This window comes from Xyrauchen texanus, chromosome 38 (genome assembly GCF_025860055.1).
Source record: "Xyrauchen texanus isolate HMW12.3.18 chromosome 38, RBS_HiC_50CHRs, whole genome shotgun sequence".
Taxonomy (NCBI): Eukaryota; Metazoa; Chordata; class Actinopteri; order Cypriniformes; family Catostomidae; genus Xyrauchen; species Xyrauchen texanus.
In genome coordinates, this window is record NC_068313.1 from 36,343,088 (window position 1) to 36,361,412 (window position 18,325).

At 37.8% G+C, this 18,325-nt stretch overlaps 2 protein-coding genes across 51 annotated transcripts in view; both read left to right on the forward strand.

The window, feature by feature from the left end:
- LOC127632132 (protein NLRC5-like) overlaps positions 1-18,325 on the forward strand; it is a 377,053-nt gene that overhangs the window by 164,990 nt on the left and 193,738 nt on the right. The gene's annotated exons all lie outside the window — the stretch shown is intronic.
- LOC127632156 (NACHT, LRR and PYD domains-containing protein 3-like) overlaps positions 13,292-18,325 on the forward strand; it is a 43,680-nt gene continuing 38,646 nt past the window's right edge. Inside the window, 3 exon segments of the mRNA XM_052110744.1 lie at positions 13,292-13,384; positions 14,162-14,352; positions 16,510-16,608. Coding sequence (XP_051966704.1) covers positions 14,207-14,352; positions 16,510-16,608 — 245 coding nt within the window. The 5' untranslated portion in view covers positions 13,292-13,384; positions 14,162-14,206.

Here is an 18,325-nt window from a genome sequence, read left to right on the forward strand (position 1 = left end):
TTCAACAGCACACACTCACAAGGCCCATCTCTGTCCCCACAAAGGTTCTGGATCTCCATGGTGGTTCTGCATTCAAGGAACTTGAGGCAAACATGTTCAACCTAGAACCATACAACAATCACATCTTCATACTCAGTGCATTGCAGAAAACTGCACAAACATCAGCCTCCACTTCACTGCCAAGGAAACATGTGCTGCATCACACTCCAAACGGCTTAAGAAAACTCTGGGCAAGCTTGTACTGCAAAATAGAAGAAAAAAGAAGAAAGATTGATATAAAGATCAGGAGCCGGTTGCACCAGCTATACAAAAGTTTAAACTTAGCCTAGTTGTGGCGTAAATGGGCATGAAGTCACAATTTACGCACTACTAAATATTTGAGCATTGCACCATTAAACTTCAGTACGACGTAACCCTAAGTATAAACTAAATATTTACAGACGACTCAGAGCAAGTGTAACTGATGATATAAAAAAGCAGACTGATATTTTATGACATCAATAAGCTCATGTTTTGCATGTTTGGCATCAATCAAATAATTGTGATTATGACAATTAATTGCCTGTTTTAGGTGTTTCATAAATATGATGAATAATTACCATACAAACTAATTCATTTATACAAATTGTTACAAGCTTGAGTCATATAATAAAATAAGGGTATGATTTCCTTTTCAGGCTTCAAAATCATATGAATGACAGTCAAATATAAAAGTATAAAATGTTAAATAATTAAAATAATATCTTAATTATCAAAATATGTTTCTCAAGAAAGCTGTGACGTCCGCAGTGATGGTTACGTAAGCAAACAAGGTTTGTACATCAACCGTAACAATTTTTAATACTTCTGTGTACAAATATGAACGCTGCTTAATGGATCAATGCAGGTAAACGTCATAGTATGCGAGAGTTTACGGAGAGTTTACGACTTACTAGTTAAGACTTTAAGAACAGGTGGAGCAACCAAATTAAGCACCGACTTAGTTGCAAACTAACTAGTAGTTACGAAGCCCTTGAACTTTATACCCCCAATTTAAGACCTTACGCACAGCTATTTACTCAACCTCATGTCCTTCCAAACCTGTATGACTTTTTCTGTGGAACACAAAAGATGACATTTTAAAAAATGTTTTTGTCCATATAATGAAAGTCGTTGGTGACCAAAACAAGCTATTTTGCTCACCATTTACTTTCCTTATATGGAATACAAAATACATTTTTGGGGGTTCTGCAAAAGAAAGTCACATGGATTTGGAAGGACATGAGGTTGAGTATATGATGACAGAATTTACATATTTGGGTCAACTTTTCTATTAATATTAAATGTTATAACTATCTGAAACACAGTAATTTTATGAGACTTATATTGCATCTTGCAAAAGTATCTTCATTGCAAATAAAAACAGATAGTATAATATTTTTTACTCTGTTAAAACAGCTCTTCAGTGAAGCCAGGCTGTCTCCTCATACAGCTTTTCCTCCTGTTGCAAAGCAATTCCAGTATTATCTGACATTCAGTGGGATGTTTATTGAAATCCATACGGCAAACTTACCTTGTTTAACTTCAACAATATCCATGTGCTCCCTGTCAGGGCTGGACTGGGAAGAGAAATCGGAACGGGATTTGACACAGTTTGTATGTCTCCCTCATTTAACACACCTGATTCAGATAATCATCTCGTTAGGATAGAGCTCTATGAACTGAACTGGCTGTGTCAGATAAAGGAAACATAAAATGTGCAGAGGTGTGGGTCCCCAGGACCAGGATTGAGAACCACTGCACTAACCCGACCCCTAAACCTACCCATCACACACACACACACACACTAACCCGACCCCTAAACCTACCCAACACACACACACACTAACCCGACCCCTAAACCTACCCATCAGACACACACACTAACCCGACCCCTAAACCTACCCAACACACACACACACTAACCCAACCCCTAAACCTACCCATCAGACACACACACTAACCCGACCCCTAAACCTACCCATCAGACACACACACTAACCCGACCCCTAAACCTACCCATCAGACACACACACTAACCCGACCCCTAAACCTACCCATCACACACACACACACACACACACACACTAACCCGACCCCTAAACCTACCCAACACACACACACACTAACCCGACCCCTAAACCTACCCATCAGACACACACACTAACCCGACCCCTAAACCTACCCATCAGACACACACACTAACCCGACCCCTAAACCTACCCATCACACACACACACACACACACACACACACTAACCCGATCCCTAAACCTACCCAACACACACACACACTAACCCGACCCCTAAACCTACCCATCAGACACACACACTAACCCGACCCCTAAACCTACCCATCAGACACACACACTAACCCGACCCCTAAACCTACCCATCACACACACACACACACACACACACACACACTAACCCGACCCCTAAACCTACCCAACACACACACACACTAACCCGACCCCTAAACCTACCCATCAGACACACACACTAACCCGACCCCTAAACCTACCCAACACACACACACACTAACCCGACCCCTAAACCTACCCATCACACACACACACACACACACACACACACACTAACCCGACCCCTAAACCTACCCAACACACACACACACTAACCCGACCCCTAAACCTACCCATCACACACACACACACACACACACACACACACTAACCCGACCCCTAAACCTACCCATCACACACACACACACACACACACACACACTAACCCGACCCCTAAACTTACCAATATCACACAACTTTCTGCATTTGTACATTTTCAAAAAAACTCTTGTATTTTTTGTATGAAAATTCTGTATGATTTATAAGCTTGTGTACCACAATGTAGGTCCCCACAGTGACACGAGTCCCCGTGAGTCTGTGTGCATTCAGGTTCAAGTCCCCATCGGGATAGAAAAACATGTACAGTACACACACACACACATATATATATAGAGAGAGAGAGAGAGAGAGAGAGTTCAGCTCATGAAAATGGGGGCAAAAACAAAAGTGTTGCAGTTATAATTTTGTTCAGTGTGTGTAGGTGTATATGTGTGTGTGTGCGTGTGTATATATATATATATATATATACATTTTTTGAAACTTATATTTTTTGTATACAAGGTTACTTATTTGAATTTCTCTGTATTGATGCCAAAACGAAAATATAAAACATACCTGGAGCCTGGCAGTGTGTCCAGGATACCAGTCACAACCAGTCAAAGGGTTGAGAAGAAGGCTGCTTTAGAGGTAGCTATATGTTGCTATTAATTATCACCTTATATCACCTACCATTCTGACATGGTATGGTACCCTTCTGAAGCTTCTTTGCTCCTAGATGAGTTGACTTTACATTCAGAGATAGCTTCAGTAGGGAAAAAAGTGGTCCTTTTATTAGTATCCTGACAGCAAGCTGTTATACAGTTAGCCATATTCAGTGGTAGCTATGCTATATAGATTAACAACCCCAATAATTAATACAAATGTAATAAACAGCATATTTGTTTTGTTTTTGTATGGCTATTTTCAGCACAGTAGGGCTATTGCAAACAGTCTACCAAATAAATGTCATGTCGGCATGTTATTTGAGCTGACTTTTTTTTATTACCGGCCCTTAATCTGCATATTATATCTTTTGAAAGGGGGCATAATATGTCACCATAATATGTCACAAAAACTTAAGTCTAATAGATTAATCCTTACCTGGTCATGGATTATACCTTTATGTAATGCACATGTTGATTCAGTTGGAACTAGTCTAGAATTTAATCCAGAATATGAATGTATTTTGTGTGGTTTCACAGGTGAGAGAACCTTTAAAGGGTAACTAAACCCTAAACCAACTTTTTTTAGTTAATGATCTGTAAGCATGGGGCTTTATTAGTACTGGTCATTGATTCAAGTAATTTTTTTGACATTTGTGTATAAAGTGTTTTAATTCTACAATATATGGTGTAAAAACGTCTGAGTGCTGCCCTCTTCAGGTTGAAAGGTGGCTACTGCAGTTGAATTTTCCTATTGGCTGTTGCGGTACTTCGTGACGTAAGCGGTGACAGCTGACGTAAGCAGGTTCCAGCTCACCACGCCAGATTCATGTACATGTCGTCTTGCGACCGTGTGAGGAATAATAATAATAACATAGAGTCTGACAGCAGCTGTCAATTAATCCGTCACTTAATCCCCCCCCCCCGCTCAGCCCCGCACTCGGTTCGTTCCCTCTATCCCCGCCGGGGTCTGCCCACTTTTCCAGCATTTTCAAATATTTCTAGTGGGTGGAGTCAGACTCTGAGCAGGTGTTTAGTTACCCTTTAAGGGTAAACAGCTCCACTGTTGACCAGACCTCAGTGGACACAGGAGAGGCCCCCTCTCACAATACTTCAGACTCAGAGGTTTTGAGATTTTTTTCCCACATAAACACTTCTGTGGAGGGTTTTCACCTATAAGTCTGGGTTTAGAATAACTATAACCTGAGGTTAAGCATAATGCAACTATTTAAACCAAATAGTAGTCATCCTACATTTTGAGTGACATATTCTTCCAAAAATATTTAGGATTTTGCTCTTACTAATGTGCATTTTGTACATGACGTTGGCTACGTTTACATGTACAACTTGTGTTTCAATCAGACTGAATTCATTCCGCTTGATGAATCTGAATCTAGTGTTTACATGAACGCTAGACACGTGATTGGGTTGTTGTGCGTGTTTATATGTCACAAGCTTCAAATCGGAATACATTTTTTGACTTGCGCACACTGCACAAATATACAGAGTTTCCCGCTGTTTGCGCATAATATCCATTCTTCTACATTGGTTCTTTTTTTTTTAAAACAGCAGACTTAATATCCGTCTCTGTTCATAATTTGGAGACAATGAGCATATAACATCAGTCCGATAGAACACTGATCAGAAATATTACATAACTGTAACAAGGTTAGACGTTGTAGGAAGGAGGAGGCAGGTTTTTTATTTTTAATAACAGATAAAATAACAAAAATAACCATATTGTCGTTAATATATTAATAATTAGTAATAAAAGAATTAAAGATGAAAAGATGTATAATGATGCATCGATAATCGCTTTATAATTGAATTGTTACCCTCAGAATTGTAATCTAATCAAATAGTGATGCAAGTGAAGTTTCTCACCTCAGTAGTAAGGCAAGAAAACAGTTTATTTTTCATGAGCTTGCTCAACTATTATTTTTTTTTCAACCAAAAAATCTTCCATAGTGCAGTTTTAACAATCATTCTCTAGGGTGATGCTGTATCAGATTTGTTTGCTTGGGATGAATTGGATGAGAACAATTTTTGCACATCTTCTGAAGATACAGATGGGACGGATAGTGAAAGTGAGGTTGAAACTCCAACAGATGATCCGCTTCACAAAATTGGCACAGACACAGGGATGGACACAGTTCTCAAATCAACAGGCTCCATCACAAAGGCAGAGGCTCTTCTGCTGATAATGAGTCATGCTGCTGTACATAATATTACTGGCTGTCAACTGGACGACTTGCTGAAACTCATTAATTTCCTTTTTGGTAATGATGTAGTCCCAAGGTCCAAGCATATGATTAATAAGGTATTCAAGAACAACTCGGAGATAGTTGAGTTTCATCTTTACTGTAGAGGCTGCAAATCTCACATTGGAACACAAAAACTAGTTACTGACCAGAACATTACACAGTGTCCATCCTGTAATGAAGCAGTTGAGATCTCTTCTTTAAATAATGGTAGCTTCTTTATCGATGTACCAGTTGCACACAGATTCAGAACCTTCTGGAAAATCCAGAAATTCAGGAGCATCTCAGCTATCGATTTGACAGGTCAAACAGGATTGAGAATGCCATCTCAGATATCTATGATGGAGTCATGTATGAAAAATTGTCACAACCTGGTGGAATTCTTTCAGATCCTAACAATTTTTCATACAATTTTAATTCTGATGGGTCCCCTGTATACAAATCTTCAAAATTCTCTATATGGCCTATACAGCTACACTTGAATGAACTGCCCCCCAAAATGAGATTTAAGTATGTAATCCTGGCTGGTCTGTGGTTTGGAACTCATGAGCCATCTATGCAAGTCTTCCTTAAACCATTTACAGAACAGGCAAAGTCGCTCAGTTCTAAAGGTGTGTTGTGGAGAAAAAACAGTGTTCAAGTGAATAGCAAAGTTGTTGGCATCTGCTGCTGTGTAGACTCCAAAGCAAGACCTACAATGCAGAGCACTACTCAGTTTAATGGTTATTATGGGTGTGGCTTCTGTCTTCATCCCAGTGTTTTAATTGAAAGACAGGTTAAGTACACGGTGATAGCCTCAGGACATGATAGAGATTCAAAGTCTATGCTAAAAGATATGGAAGTAGCTTTAGTTGAAGGTAGGCCTGTCAGAGGTGTTAAAGGTCCTTCACAACTTATAAACATGCCATACTTTGACATTGTATGGGGCTTCGTACCTGATTATATGCATGCTGTCCTTCTTGGTGTAACCAGACAGATCACAGAGCTTTTTCTTCAGAGTAGTGACCAGCCCTATTACATTGGTAGACCAGACACTTTACGGGTAATAGAAAATCGCATCAAAAACATCCAGCCTCCACATGTCATTACCCGTTTGCCTAGGCCAATTGAGGAGTTCAGATACTGGAAGGCATCAGAATGGAGAGCTTGGTTGCTTTTTTATTGTTTACCGTGTCTTGAGGGCGTGCTTGATTCTCGGTACATGAAGCATCTCAGACTGCTGGTCTCAGCTGTCTTTTTCCTTTTACAAGAGTCCATCACCTATGAAGAAGTCAACAAAGCAGACATCCTGCTGCTTGAATTTTTTGTTAAATTTCAGTTACTTTATGGAGAGACAGCCATGACTTTCAATGTACATCTCCTCAGCCACCTTGCAAAGTCAGTGAAACTGTGGGGTCCACTGTGGGCACACTCTGCTTTTGTGTTTGAAAGCTCAAACGGCAGCCTGTTGAAGTTGGTCCATGGAACCAAAAGTGTTGCGATTCAGATCGTTAACAAGTTTCTGTTGCTTAAAGCCATGGCATGTTTCGCAACAAAACATTCAATCAGTGATCGTGTTTTAAACTTCTGCCGAGAATGTAGCGATTATTCAAGAGTGCAGAAATGTCTGAGGTGGCAGGAAACCACAGTCTTTGATAGTGGTACAACTAAACATCTCACAGGCGAGGAGATAAATGCCTTCATCTCAGCAGAGAGACAAGTGCCGGAAACTGTACTGATGCACAATAGGATGGTACATAAAGGTCTGATTTACACCAGCAGGGGCTATAGCCGTGCTAAGAGAAGAAGGGAGTGTTACATTAGATTGACAAATGGATGTCAGGGCGAAATACAGAGCATCATCTCATTTTCAGTGGAAGAGGGAACAGAGATTGCTCTGTTTTTCAAGAGATTTGATTCACAGCCCCACTTTTCACTTACTCAAACCTCTGGTTTTGTGCCACATATTAAACTAATTACAGACAGTCAGTTCCCTCTCCATTTGGTTTCAGTAAGCAGCATCAAGCAAAAATGTTTCGATATAGCATCTTCAGACAATATCTTTATTTGTAACTTTCCAAACTCAATTGAGCGAGATTAAAACGGTGTAGAAAGTGAGGGTGTGAGGTGACAATCATACACTCACCCGCCCACAAACCCATTCATGTCACCACACTTTCCTCACTTCCTCACACCCCCACAACCATCCACACCCCTACACACCCCTCCCATCAACTACCCCCCAACCCAACCCATTCTTTCCACACTTATACCCATCTGTACCCCACCGGTATGGGGGTATGGAGGCTGTATGGGTATACAAGATGTGGAATACAAGTGTGGAAAGAATGGGTTGGGTTGAGGGGTAGTTGATGGGAGGGGTGTGTAGGGGTGTGGATGGTTGTGGGGGTGTGAGGAAAGTGTGGTGACATGAATGGGTTTGTGGGCGGGTGGGTGTATGGTTGTGGAAGGTTTGGGTGAGGGGGTGTCGATGAGGAAGAGGGGGTGTCTAGGGTGTGGGGGGAATGTAAATGTAGGTGTGCCACAATGCAAATGTTTTGGTGTAGTGCTGTGGTGTAGAACTGTCAGTTGTTCTTGTTTTTTTGAGTTTATGTCACCTAATAGAACAAAGTTTTCTAAAAAAAGAAGACAAACAAAATGGTATACTGTACATACTAAATGTCCTCAAACAGTCTTCAATGACACAATCAGTTTTATGTTTGTGTAATTTCTGAATGGGACTTAAAGTAAAATAAACCTGTATCAGATTATGTGTATCATGTGTTTTGTGTCTTGATATTGTACAGTTTATCTATTTTTGTGATTACATATGACATTAAATTGGTCATTGTATAGAGACATTGTTTATCTTGTAATTTGTGAACAAGTCTATTCACAACTGAAACACTTATTAAAAATAAAAAAGCTGACTATATTTGGTCAGACAACTATGGTGAATGTTATGTTCAAACGATATTTGAATCTAAATCGAGTCCTGGCATGCTACAGATTTATGCTATAATTTATTTGTGTTACTACTTGAATAATTTTGTTTAATACTGTTCAGATATATTATTTTATTAACAACTATAATAATTTAGGCTGTACCATCTAGCCAGCCTAACTATGCTGCTAAACTACCCTGCTCCCATCGATGTACCAGTTGCACCACAGATTCAGAACCTTCTGGAAAATTCAGGAGCATCTCAGCTATCGATTTGACAGGCCAAACAGGATTGAGAATGCCATCTCAGATATCTATGATGGAGTCATGTATGAAAAATTGTCACAACCTGGTGGAATTCTTTCAGATCCTAACAATTTTTCATACAATTTTAATTCTCCTGTATCCAAATCTTCAAAATTCTCTATATGGCCTATACAGCTACACTTGAATGAACTGCCCCCCAAAATGAGATTTAAGCATGTAATCCTGGCTGGTCTGTGGTTTGGAACTCATGAGCCATCTATGCAAGTCTTCCTTAAACCATTTACAGAACAGGCAAAGTCGCTCAGTTCTAAAGGTGTGTTGTGGAGAAAAAACAGTGTTCAAGTGAATAGCAAAGTTGTTGGCATCTGCTGCTGTGTAGACTCCAAAGCAAGACCTACAATGCAGAGCACTACTCAGTTTAATGGTTATTATGGGTGTGGCTTCTGTCTTCATCCCGATGTTTTAATTGAAAGACAGGTTAAGTACACGGTGATAGCCTCAGGACATGATAGAGATTCAAAGTCTATGCTAAAAGATATGGAAGTAGCTTTAGGTGAAGGTAGGCCTGTCAGAGGTGTTAAAGGTCCTTCACAACTTATAAACATGCCATACTTTGACATTGTATGGGGCTTCGTACCTGATTATATGCATGCTGTCCTTCTTGGTGTAACCAGACAGATCACAGAGCTTTTGCTTCAGAGTAGTGACCAGCCCTATTACATTGGTAGACCAGACACTTTACGGGTAATAGAAAATCGCATCAAAAACATCCAGCCTCCACATGTCATTACCCGTTTGCCTAGGCCAATTGAGGAGTTCAGATACTGGAAGGCATCAGAATGGAGAGCTTGGTTTCTTTTTTATTGTTTACCGTGTCTTGAGGGCGTGCTTGATTCGTGCATGAAGCATCTCAGTCTGCTGGTCTCAGCTGTCTTTTCCTTTTACAAGAGTCCATCACCTATGAAGAAGTCAACAAAGCAGACATCCTGCTGCTTGAATTTGTTGTTAAATTTCAGTTACTTTATGGAGAGACAGCCATGACTTTCAATGTACATCTCCTCAGCCACCTTGCAAAGTCAGTGAAACTGTGAAAATGTAGGTGTGCCACAATGCAAATGTTTTGGTGTAGTGCTGTGGTGTAGAACTGTCAGTTGTTCTTGTTTTTTTGAGTTTATGTCACCTAATAGAACAAAGTTTTCTAAAAAAAGAAGACAAACAAAATGGTATACTGTACATACTAAATGTCCTCAAACAGTCTTCAATGACACAATCAGTTTTATGTTTGTGTAATTTCTGAATGGGACTTAAAGTAAAATAAACCTGTATAAGATTATGTGTATCATGTGTTTTGTGTCTTGATATTGTACAGTTTATCTATTTTTGTGTATAACTAAAAACTATATTATAGTAGAACTATAATAATTTAGCTTAGGCTTGTTTTAGCTGGATTTTTCAGCAGGGACAGTGGCCACGGGAGCTTGTTTAACTTTTCTTCTGCCCATAAATTCAGCTCAAAATGTGTGATTTACCACAAAATCTCACTTACATGCTTGTTGACACAAACAAAACTGCATTGGTTGCAGGGTCGCCCCAAAGGGGTGGCCACGGCCACCACTGTATAAACTCTGGCCACCCTGTGGCCACCCCTAGTATGATTTTTGCAGTGGGTACTATAAATTTCACAATAGTTCGTGAAGTGAAATAAAATAAAATAAAACACCCGCTGCAGCTACAAAAAAGATTGTAGATTGATTGGCGCCCGCGCCACCACCAGAGTTTCACTGCCCCTCCCCCTCTCCAATCCCGTCGTTGACTGCTCAGTCAGCTCAAGAACTTAGAACGATGCAGTCCTGCAACTGACTGACTGATTCGACCTGTAAGTCAGACACTATTTAAATATGAAAGATTTTTTGTGATTTTTACCATACAAAACAAATTTTTTTGGGTCATAGTCTTTTAGGGAAAGACTAAACAAAATGACAATACAAAGTGTTACCTCTTTGTCTCCATCTCTGTCTGAACCCTGAAATTGCAGTTATTTGCAGAGTTATCTTCTTTTCTTGGGTTGTGCATCGGCACGGCTCCTCAGCGCAGAAGAATCTAATGTTTTGAGGTGTATCAATCGACACACCAGTTGTTTTGAACTTGCTGGATTACAAACCGCCATCAAAATGACAAGTTTAATTACATTCCAGCTGCTGTAAGAAGAGGCTACAAACGATTCAACACGGCTGCATTTTCACACGCGACAAATTGATTTTGGAAAATTTTTAACCAAAAAAAAGTTACGGACTGCGGCTTTAAAGTCATATTGTTACATTAACCAGAAACAAATGTAAACAAGTACAACACACATTACACTGAATGTTTTGTTGTTTTTGGTGCCACCCCAAGATTTTGCTGTGGCCTCCACTGGCCACCCCTATTAAAATGTTCTGGGGGCACCACTGATTGGTTATAATATCATCCAGCCAGTCATGTTTCTTTTATGATCATATGTTCACAAATCTCCTTTTAATAATGTAACTTTTATGGTCGGAATTTTACAAAGTTATGCTTTTGTTATTCTGTACATGTTCATGTTCTTTTAAATCTCATTTTTAGAAATGATAACTAAATAAAAAATCTTTATTATTATTAAATCTACAATGAGGTGTCCCAGGATTATTACCCGAATAAATAAAATCCCTTAAAAATGTTTTATTGAACTTCAGCTTTACCCGTTGAGACCGGATCAATTTGAACTTGCGAACCGGATCAACCGATTCATTGAAAAGATTCGACTCAGAAGATTCACTAATCGGACTCGGTCAACGCTCGTTCTCTGTCACGAACTAACGACTTATTTCTCGGTTTGTTCCTCACACAAATCTGTTAAATGGACTTCTTAAGACTTGTAACGGACGAGTCGTATGAACGAAACTACTTTTATGATAATTATGGTGTTTATTTTGACGTTTAGGGACTTGGAAAAGTGGCCTGGATATTCTTCACAAATATCACCTTTGTGTTCCGCTGAAGAAAGTAAGTATGGGGTTTGGAACGGCCTGAGGGTGAGTAAATAATTTTTTTTTTGTGTGTAAACTATTATTTTAACTCTGCTGCACGTTTGATATGTGCAGTGTTACAAACAACTCAATTTTTCGTTTTGAAACATTCAACTCTTGATACCTCTTGCAATGTTGATCGCTCCCTCAGAAAACAACCGTTATCATTTAAAACTGTTAAATTCCCGCTCTTACGGTGATGCGTCACTACGGGGCGCTTGGATCAAACTAATAACAAGAAAGGGGGAGCGGTTATAACATCAGTATAACAACATTATTGTTTTCTTGTAATAATAATAATTGTTAAAAAAGACTTTCGTTCAAGAGAGAAACGCAACAGGTGTTTTAGGCATATACTCAAATAAAGTGGAACAGAGCGAACAAAACGAAGAACAATTAAATGAACCCCCTCAACTGTGTGTTGTAAAGTTCTGAGGTGCTCAGAAATAACAAGGAGGGGGGCGTGTCCTGAAAGATTGAAAACACACACACACACACACACACACACACACAGACACACACACACACTAACCGTCAATGAAGAGGAAGATGAAGATATCCATGATAAAGCTGATCAGTGTCATGGCGAGTTCCAGCAGCATGAGGAAGATCCAATCCGCCCCGATCCCAGACGTGAAGAACCGCTGACAGTACAATAACCAGTCTTGACAGAAACTACAGTACCCATAATGCATCAGAATTCACCTGACGGACTCCATGAAGAGACAGAGGCCTCACAGCTGCTTCAGAATTCATGTTTAAGGTATGACAGTGTATAATTAATGTTAACATAATGTGAAAAATATGCAATAAAAGTGAATAGTAACTGAGGCTCATTCTGCCTAATATACAAGTTAAGCTCAATCAACAGCATTTGTGGCATAATGTTGAAATTATTTGGACTCGTCCCTCATTTTCTTAAAAAAAGTAGCAAAAATCAAGATTGCAGCGAGACATCAAAAGATGTTGATATCTGGAGGGCTTAAAGGCAGAAATATGAAGCTAAGTCCCGCCTTACAGGTAAAAGAGCCAATCACCTTTTAGATACAGACATCTGTCAATCAACTCTAGAACACGCATGCGCACTAGCTATACAAGTCGGAGGACAATTTTAGTTTTTTAGCGTAATATGAGGTAAAGAACCACAATTTATGATTCCAATATTAATATATTTTATTTCTGATATTAAATATGTTCTTTGATCGTAATCTTGACCAACCGTTTGTGAGATTTTGGTCTTTCTCGATTCAAGTAGATAGTAGCTGCACTGACATGACTGTAAATAACCTCCCGAGAGAATTACAAAAATGACCGACAGTGGACTGACTTGCTAGAGAGACTTCGGTAATGTTCAGAGTTTACAAACATGTTTTAATTCGCATCTGTAGTGAGATTCAACCTCGGCCTTTCATTTGTTATGTATTCCACTGGAGTGCAGCTGCATGAGGACTCATGTGTCACTCAGACACGAGCATGCGCAGTTCACTGTTACTGACTTCACCTGTAAAAACGAAACCAAAAACTCACCCGTGTCTGTTTCTACCCCGGACATTATCAAGAGACTTAAAGATATTTTACATCTCATGGTAAGTTAATAATAATAATAATGAACCCTATTTTTAAAGCAATAGACTCTTGTTGGATGTTTGGATATTAGTGATCAGATAAAGTATTAATAGTTTATATCACACTCAGTTTTTCACAGTGCGTCATTTTAAGATCGAGCACTACACGTCGATATTTTAAGCCGCACAAACTTTTATATTTGTAGAGTATTTTCAGTAGTCGCATATTCCTGAGAGATATCCGTTCGTCTTTGTGTTTGGTTTGAGTTTGAATTAATCTTTCTTTATTTTAAGGGTTAATCGCTGTTTTTATTAAATCAAATTGATTTGTGTTCTGTTAGTTTTTGTTCTTCATTGAGTTTTTCCCTTCAGCTAGTAAAAGTGTCTGTTGTAGAGACTCTCTTTGGTGTTCAAATATCCTCAATGATGTGACCTGAGATGTTTTTCTTTTCTCATCAAATAAATAAATATAAACTTTAATAATGAGGATAATCAGAAGTACACCTCTCTGCTTGTTCTTCATGTAGTTGAGAAACCTGTATTTGAGGCTGTTTGAGCTGTTATTCACACTAGTGGATTTGATCCGCCCACAATTATTTACATTCTGCTGTTCTGAAAATGAGGTAAAGCAGAAGTCTGGTAGTTATTTTTGATCTTTTAATGCTGATTTAGAGAGTAAAGTATGATAGTGAAGCAGCTCTGAGTGTTGTTCTTTCTGTTTAGTGTCTTTTATCAGTGTAGTGAAAGTTTCAGTTCAGTATCTTGATGTTTTTGTGTGTTTGTGTTCTTCAAATGCAGGTCTGAAGATTATTATGAGATATTTTGGAGAGAGCTGCTTCTAAAATGAGTCTCTATGAGGAGAGAGAGGATGGAGCTGTTCACCATCAGAGAGCAGCATCTCCAGAATCCAGCTGTGTGTTTATGAAGAGTAACAACTCCATGATTAAACCCCCTGATCTCAGTGATGGAGCAGTGACCTCTGACCCTGTGTGAGTATAAACATGATGCAGGGGATTTTAGTGGTGCAAACCCGGATGAAACAATATTTAAATATAAGATATATAAAAATAAATTAATGTACACAAAGATATTTCGACTACCTTTATTTCTGTATTCATCTCAAATCTATTAGAAACCTTTATGCTAAGATAATGCTAAGACTCACCACGACTATTGTATATAATGTATACCAGTTTAACATTAACATGATACACTTATAGGAACAGTTCACCCAAAACTGAATATTCTCTCATTTACTCACACTCATGCTATCCAGATGTGTTTGACTTTCTTTCTTCTGAAGAAAACTAATTTGAAAGATTTTTAGAATATTTCAGCTCTGTAGGTCCATACAGTGCAAGTGAATGGCGACTAGAAATTTGAAGCTAAACAAATCACACAAAGGCAGCATAAAAGTAATCCATACAACTCCAGTGGGTTAATCCATGTCTTCTGATGTTAGATTATATATGTGGGTGAGAAACAGAAAATTTTTTAAATCCCTTTTTTTTTTTTTTTTTTTTCAATAAATCGCCACTTTCACCTTCACAATACATTGTATGGGCCTACAGTGCTGAGAGAATTTTCTGAAAATCTTCATTTGTGTTCAGCAGAAGAAAGTCAAACACATCTGGAATGGCATGAGAGTGAGTAAATGATTTTTGGGTGAACTGGCTGTTTTAACACTGGAACTACCGGATTTCTAGAACTAATGGCCATTGCAGTCATATAATAATATAATATAATACATTTGTAATCATTCTGCCCGTTAATACTAAACTGTAACAAATTGTAATTTTTTTTTCATGTCATATTTATATTCGAAGCTTCTATTGAGGTTTTAGAATGAAGCTTCTAATGTCTGTCGTCATATTTTATGATGTCATCACCCTAAAAAGTAAAAAAATCCTCAAACAAAATCCTCAATTTGAAATTATTCCGTCTATATTTTTTCAATACATGTTGACTTTTGGAGTTTACAACACTCTGGAGTTATTGGAAATGTTTGGACATCACGAATCTGAAACAGTCCTATGCAGCCACTGGAATCAAAATCCATGAATAAATGAATCTGTTGTATTAATAATAAACACCAGGACACGAAATTTAAACTCTAATGAATGTGAAAATGTATTAGTTCATCGACAACCACAGAACTTGCTATTGTAGCTAATTACAGATGCAAATTAAATTATTTATATTCTATTATTTTCTTTTTAAAATAAAAACAAATCTTAGGATACAATAACTTATAAAAACATCATACACCAATGTGTATTTCAATGCATAGTAAAAACCTTAGACATGTATGAAACTAATAAAGGCCTAACCCAAAATGGCCAAAACAGTTAATAAAATATCATGCTGTAAAACTATAATGATTGAAAACTACTCCGAACTTGGTTCTGTTATGTGACTGTCTCTGGTTTAACCTTTTGGCCACTTGTGATGGCAACAGCTGTGTGGACAGTGCTGAGAATGCAGATGTTTTTCCTTCTTTTGACTGTGAGCGTTGCATTGTCACTTCTCAGCACCTCCGTGGTGAACGGTGCCCTTTGTTTAGCAAACGCTGAAATGCATGCGGTCAAAATTACCGTTATGGCCATTCAAGAGAGAAATACTCTCTTGTGTTTTGTAATTTTAATAAAATAACAATGTTAGAATAAAATATACACACATTTACGAAAGTCATGGTCCTATGGTTATATGGGTTTTATTTCAACTAAGTTATTACATTGCAAAATTTAAAAATGGTCAAAATGACTGCCTTTGTAGTTCTAGTGTTAATATCGGACAAACACAAGGGAAAGTATAAGAGATTATACTGTATATACATGGAGTAATATGGGTAACTATCAGTCTGAGCAAGAGTGAGATACCTTCAAAATTACAACATCCATGTCCAACATCCAAACTTCTAGAAGTCCCAAATTTCCTGACATTTTTGTTTGTCTTTGGAGTTACAATTCTTTGAATGAATCCTTTAACTTTGGTGTTGAGACAGTAAACTTTGACTCTTGGTGAGACACTAACAAAAATGTTGGTTTAAAAAAATATTAGACAGGCCTAAAGAGAGAACATCTAAATTATTATTACTAAATACATATCATCTGAATTATTCTGTCTTTTATATGTATCACCCACAGACAGAGAAACACATTTGTACCTCCAGAATCCAGCTGTGTGTCTATGAAGAGTAACAACTCCATTCATGAACCCCCTAATCTCAGTGATGGAGTGATCAGGTGAGACCATATCCAGTGTTGAAGACAAGACAATTATATTAATATAAACAGCTGACAGGACTAAACACAGATAATCAGATATATTTACTCTTTTATGCACACAGTGATAAAATTAGATGCGAGTATAAACATTTATTTGGTGATTTATCTGCTGCAAAACAACATTTAATGTGAGAGATTAAAACAGAATAAACACAGAGATTTAAAATATTACTTTTTTACATTCATCTCAATTTTTTTTTATAAAACTTGAAATGCTAAGAGAAGAAATTTCGATGTGTTTTATGTTGATCTGCTGAAATGTACACTTCCGTTCAAAAGTTTAGGGTCACTTACTCATTCTATATTTTTTTATTTTTTACACATTTTAGAATAATAGTAAAGCATCACAACTATGGAATAATAGAAATGGAAATATGGGAATTATGTTGTGACTAAAAAAAAATCCAAAAATAAGTCCAAACTATGTTATATTTTAGCATCTTCAAAGTTGTCCCCCTTTGCCTAGAATTTGCAGACGTGTTCTCTTGACATTTTCTCAAGCAACTTCTTGAGGTTTCACCCTGGGATGCTTTTTAAACAGAATTGAAGGAGTTCCCATCTATGTTGGGCACTTAGTGGCTGCTTTTCTTAATTATTCTGTCCAAGTCATCCATTTCAAAAATGTTTTTTTTTATTTATTTTTATAAAATTTTAGTTTTGTAATTAAATGAATATGTTGGCACAATTATATATTTGTATACAAAACTTATTTCAAACATTTCAGCATACATCAAACATGATTTTTAAGATCATGAGAAATAATTCAGGCAAGTGACCCCAAACTATTGAAATCTTACATGGAAATTACTTCATACTGTCGTCCTGTCAGTCAGCACAAGTAGAAATGCACCAATAAAAATTGAGTTTTCAACAACGAGCTGAAAGAATCTGATCCAGTTCTTCATGCAACATGTGAATATTTAAGCAAGTATTTTTCTGTCACTGTAAATGTTTATTTCTCCACGAGCACGGAGGTCAATCAGACAATGTCACATTTAGACCGCTACACTGCACGTTTTACATAGAACAAGCACTTATATGATGAGATGTGGGGGTGTGTTTTGAGTTTTAGGTTTCAATGTTGTGAACTTTGTGTTAAAATGTGTACCTGACATGACAAACCATTTCATAATTACACATGCAGTATGACATCATATGGGTAGAATAGACTACATGGAGTTTGTACATAAAAAAAAAAAGCTAAAATGCCGTTAAATCATGAAAAAACTAAATCTAAAATAAAATATAACTTTCACAAACTATGTAGCCTATACAGTTACGTGCAGAAGTTTGCACACCCCTTTCAGAATGTATACAAATAGCCTATAAGAGATCAAAGATTATATTTGTTATGCAGTGCTGCCCTTCAAAAGCTACACAACACAAACTTTACTCTTATTTACACAAATCATCCTTTTCAAAAGTTTGCACCCCTTGGTTCTTCTTGTGTTGCCGCCTTGAGCATCAGTAATTGTTTGCACCTTTTGTAATAGTTGAGAATGAGTCCCTCAATTGTCCCAATTGTCAAAAGCTGAATCCCATTTATAGCCACTGTTGGGAAGAACTCAAATGTGCAGAAGATGCTGAGAAACCAATGAATTATACAGTAGTTATTAGTCGTCACCGCTCAGAACAAAGCAGGGACTCATGAACATTTATTACACAAACAGTCACT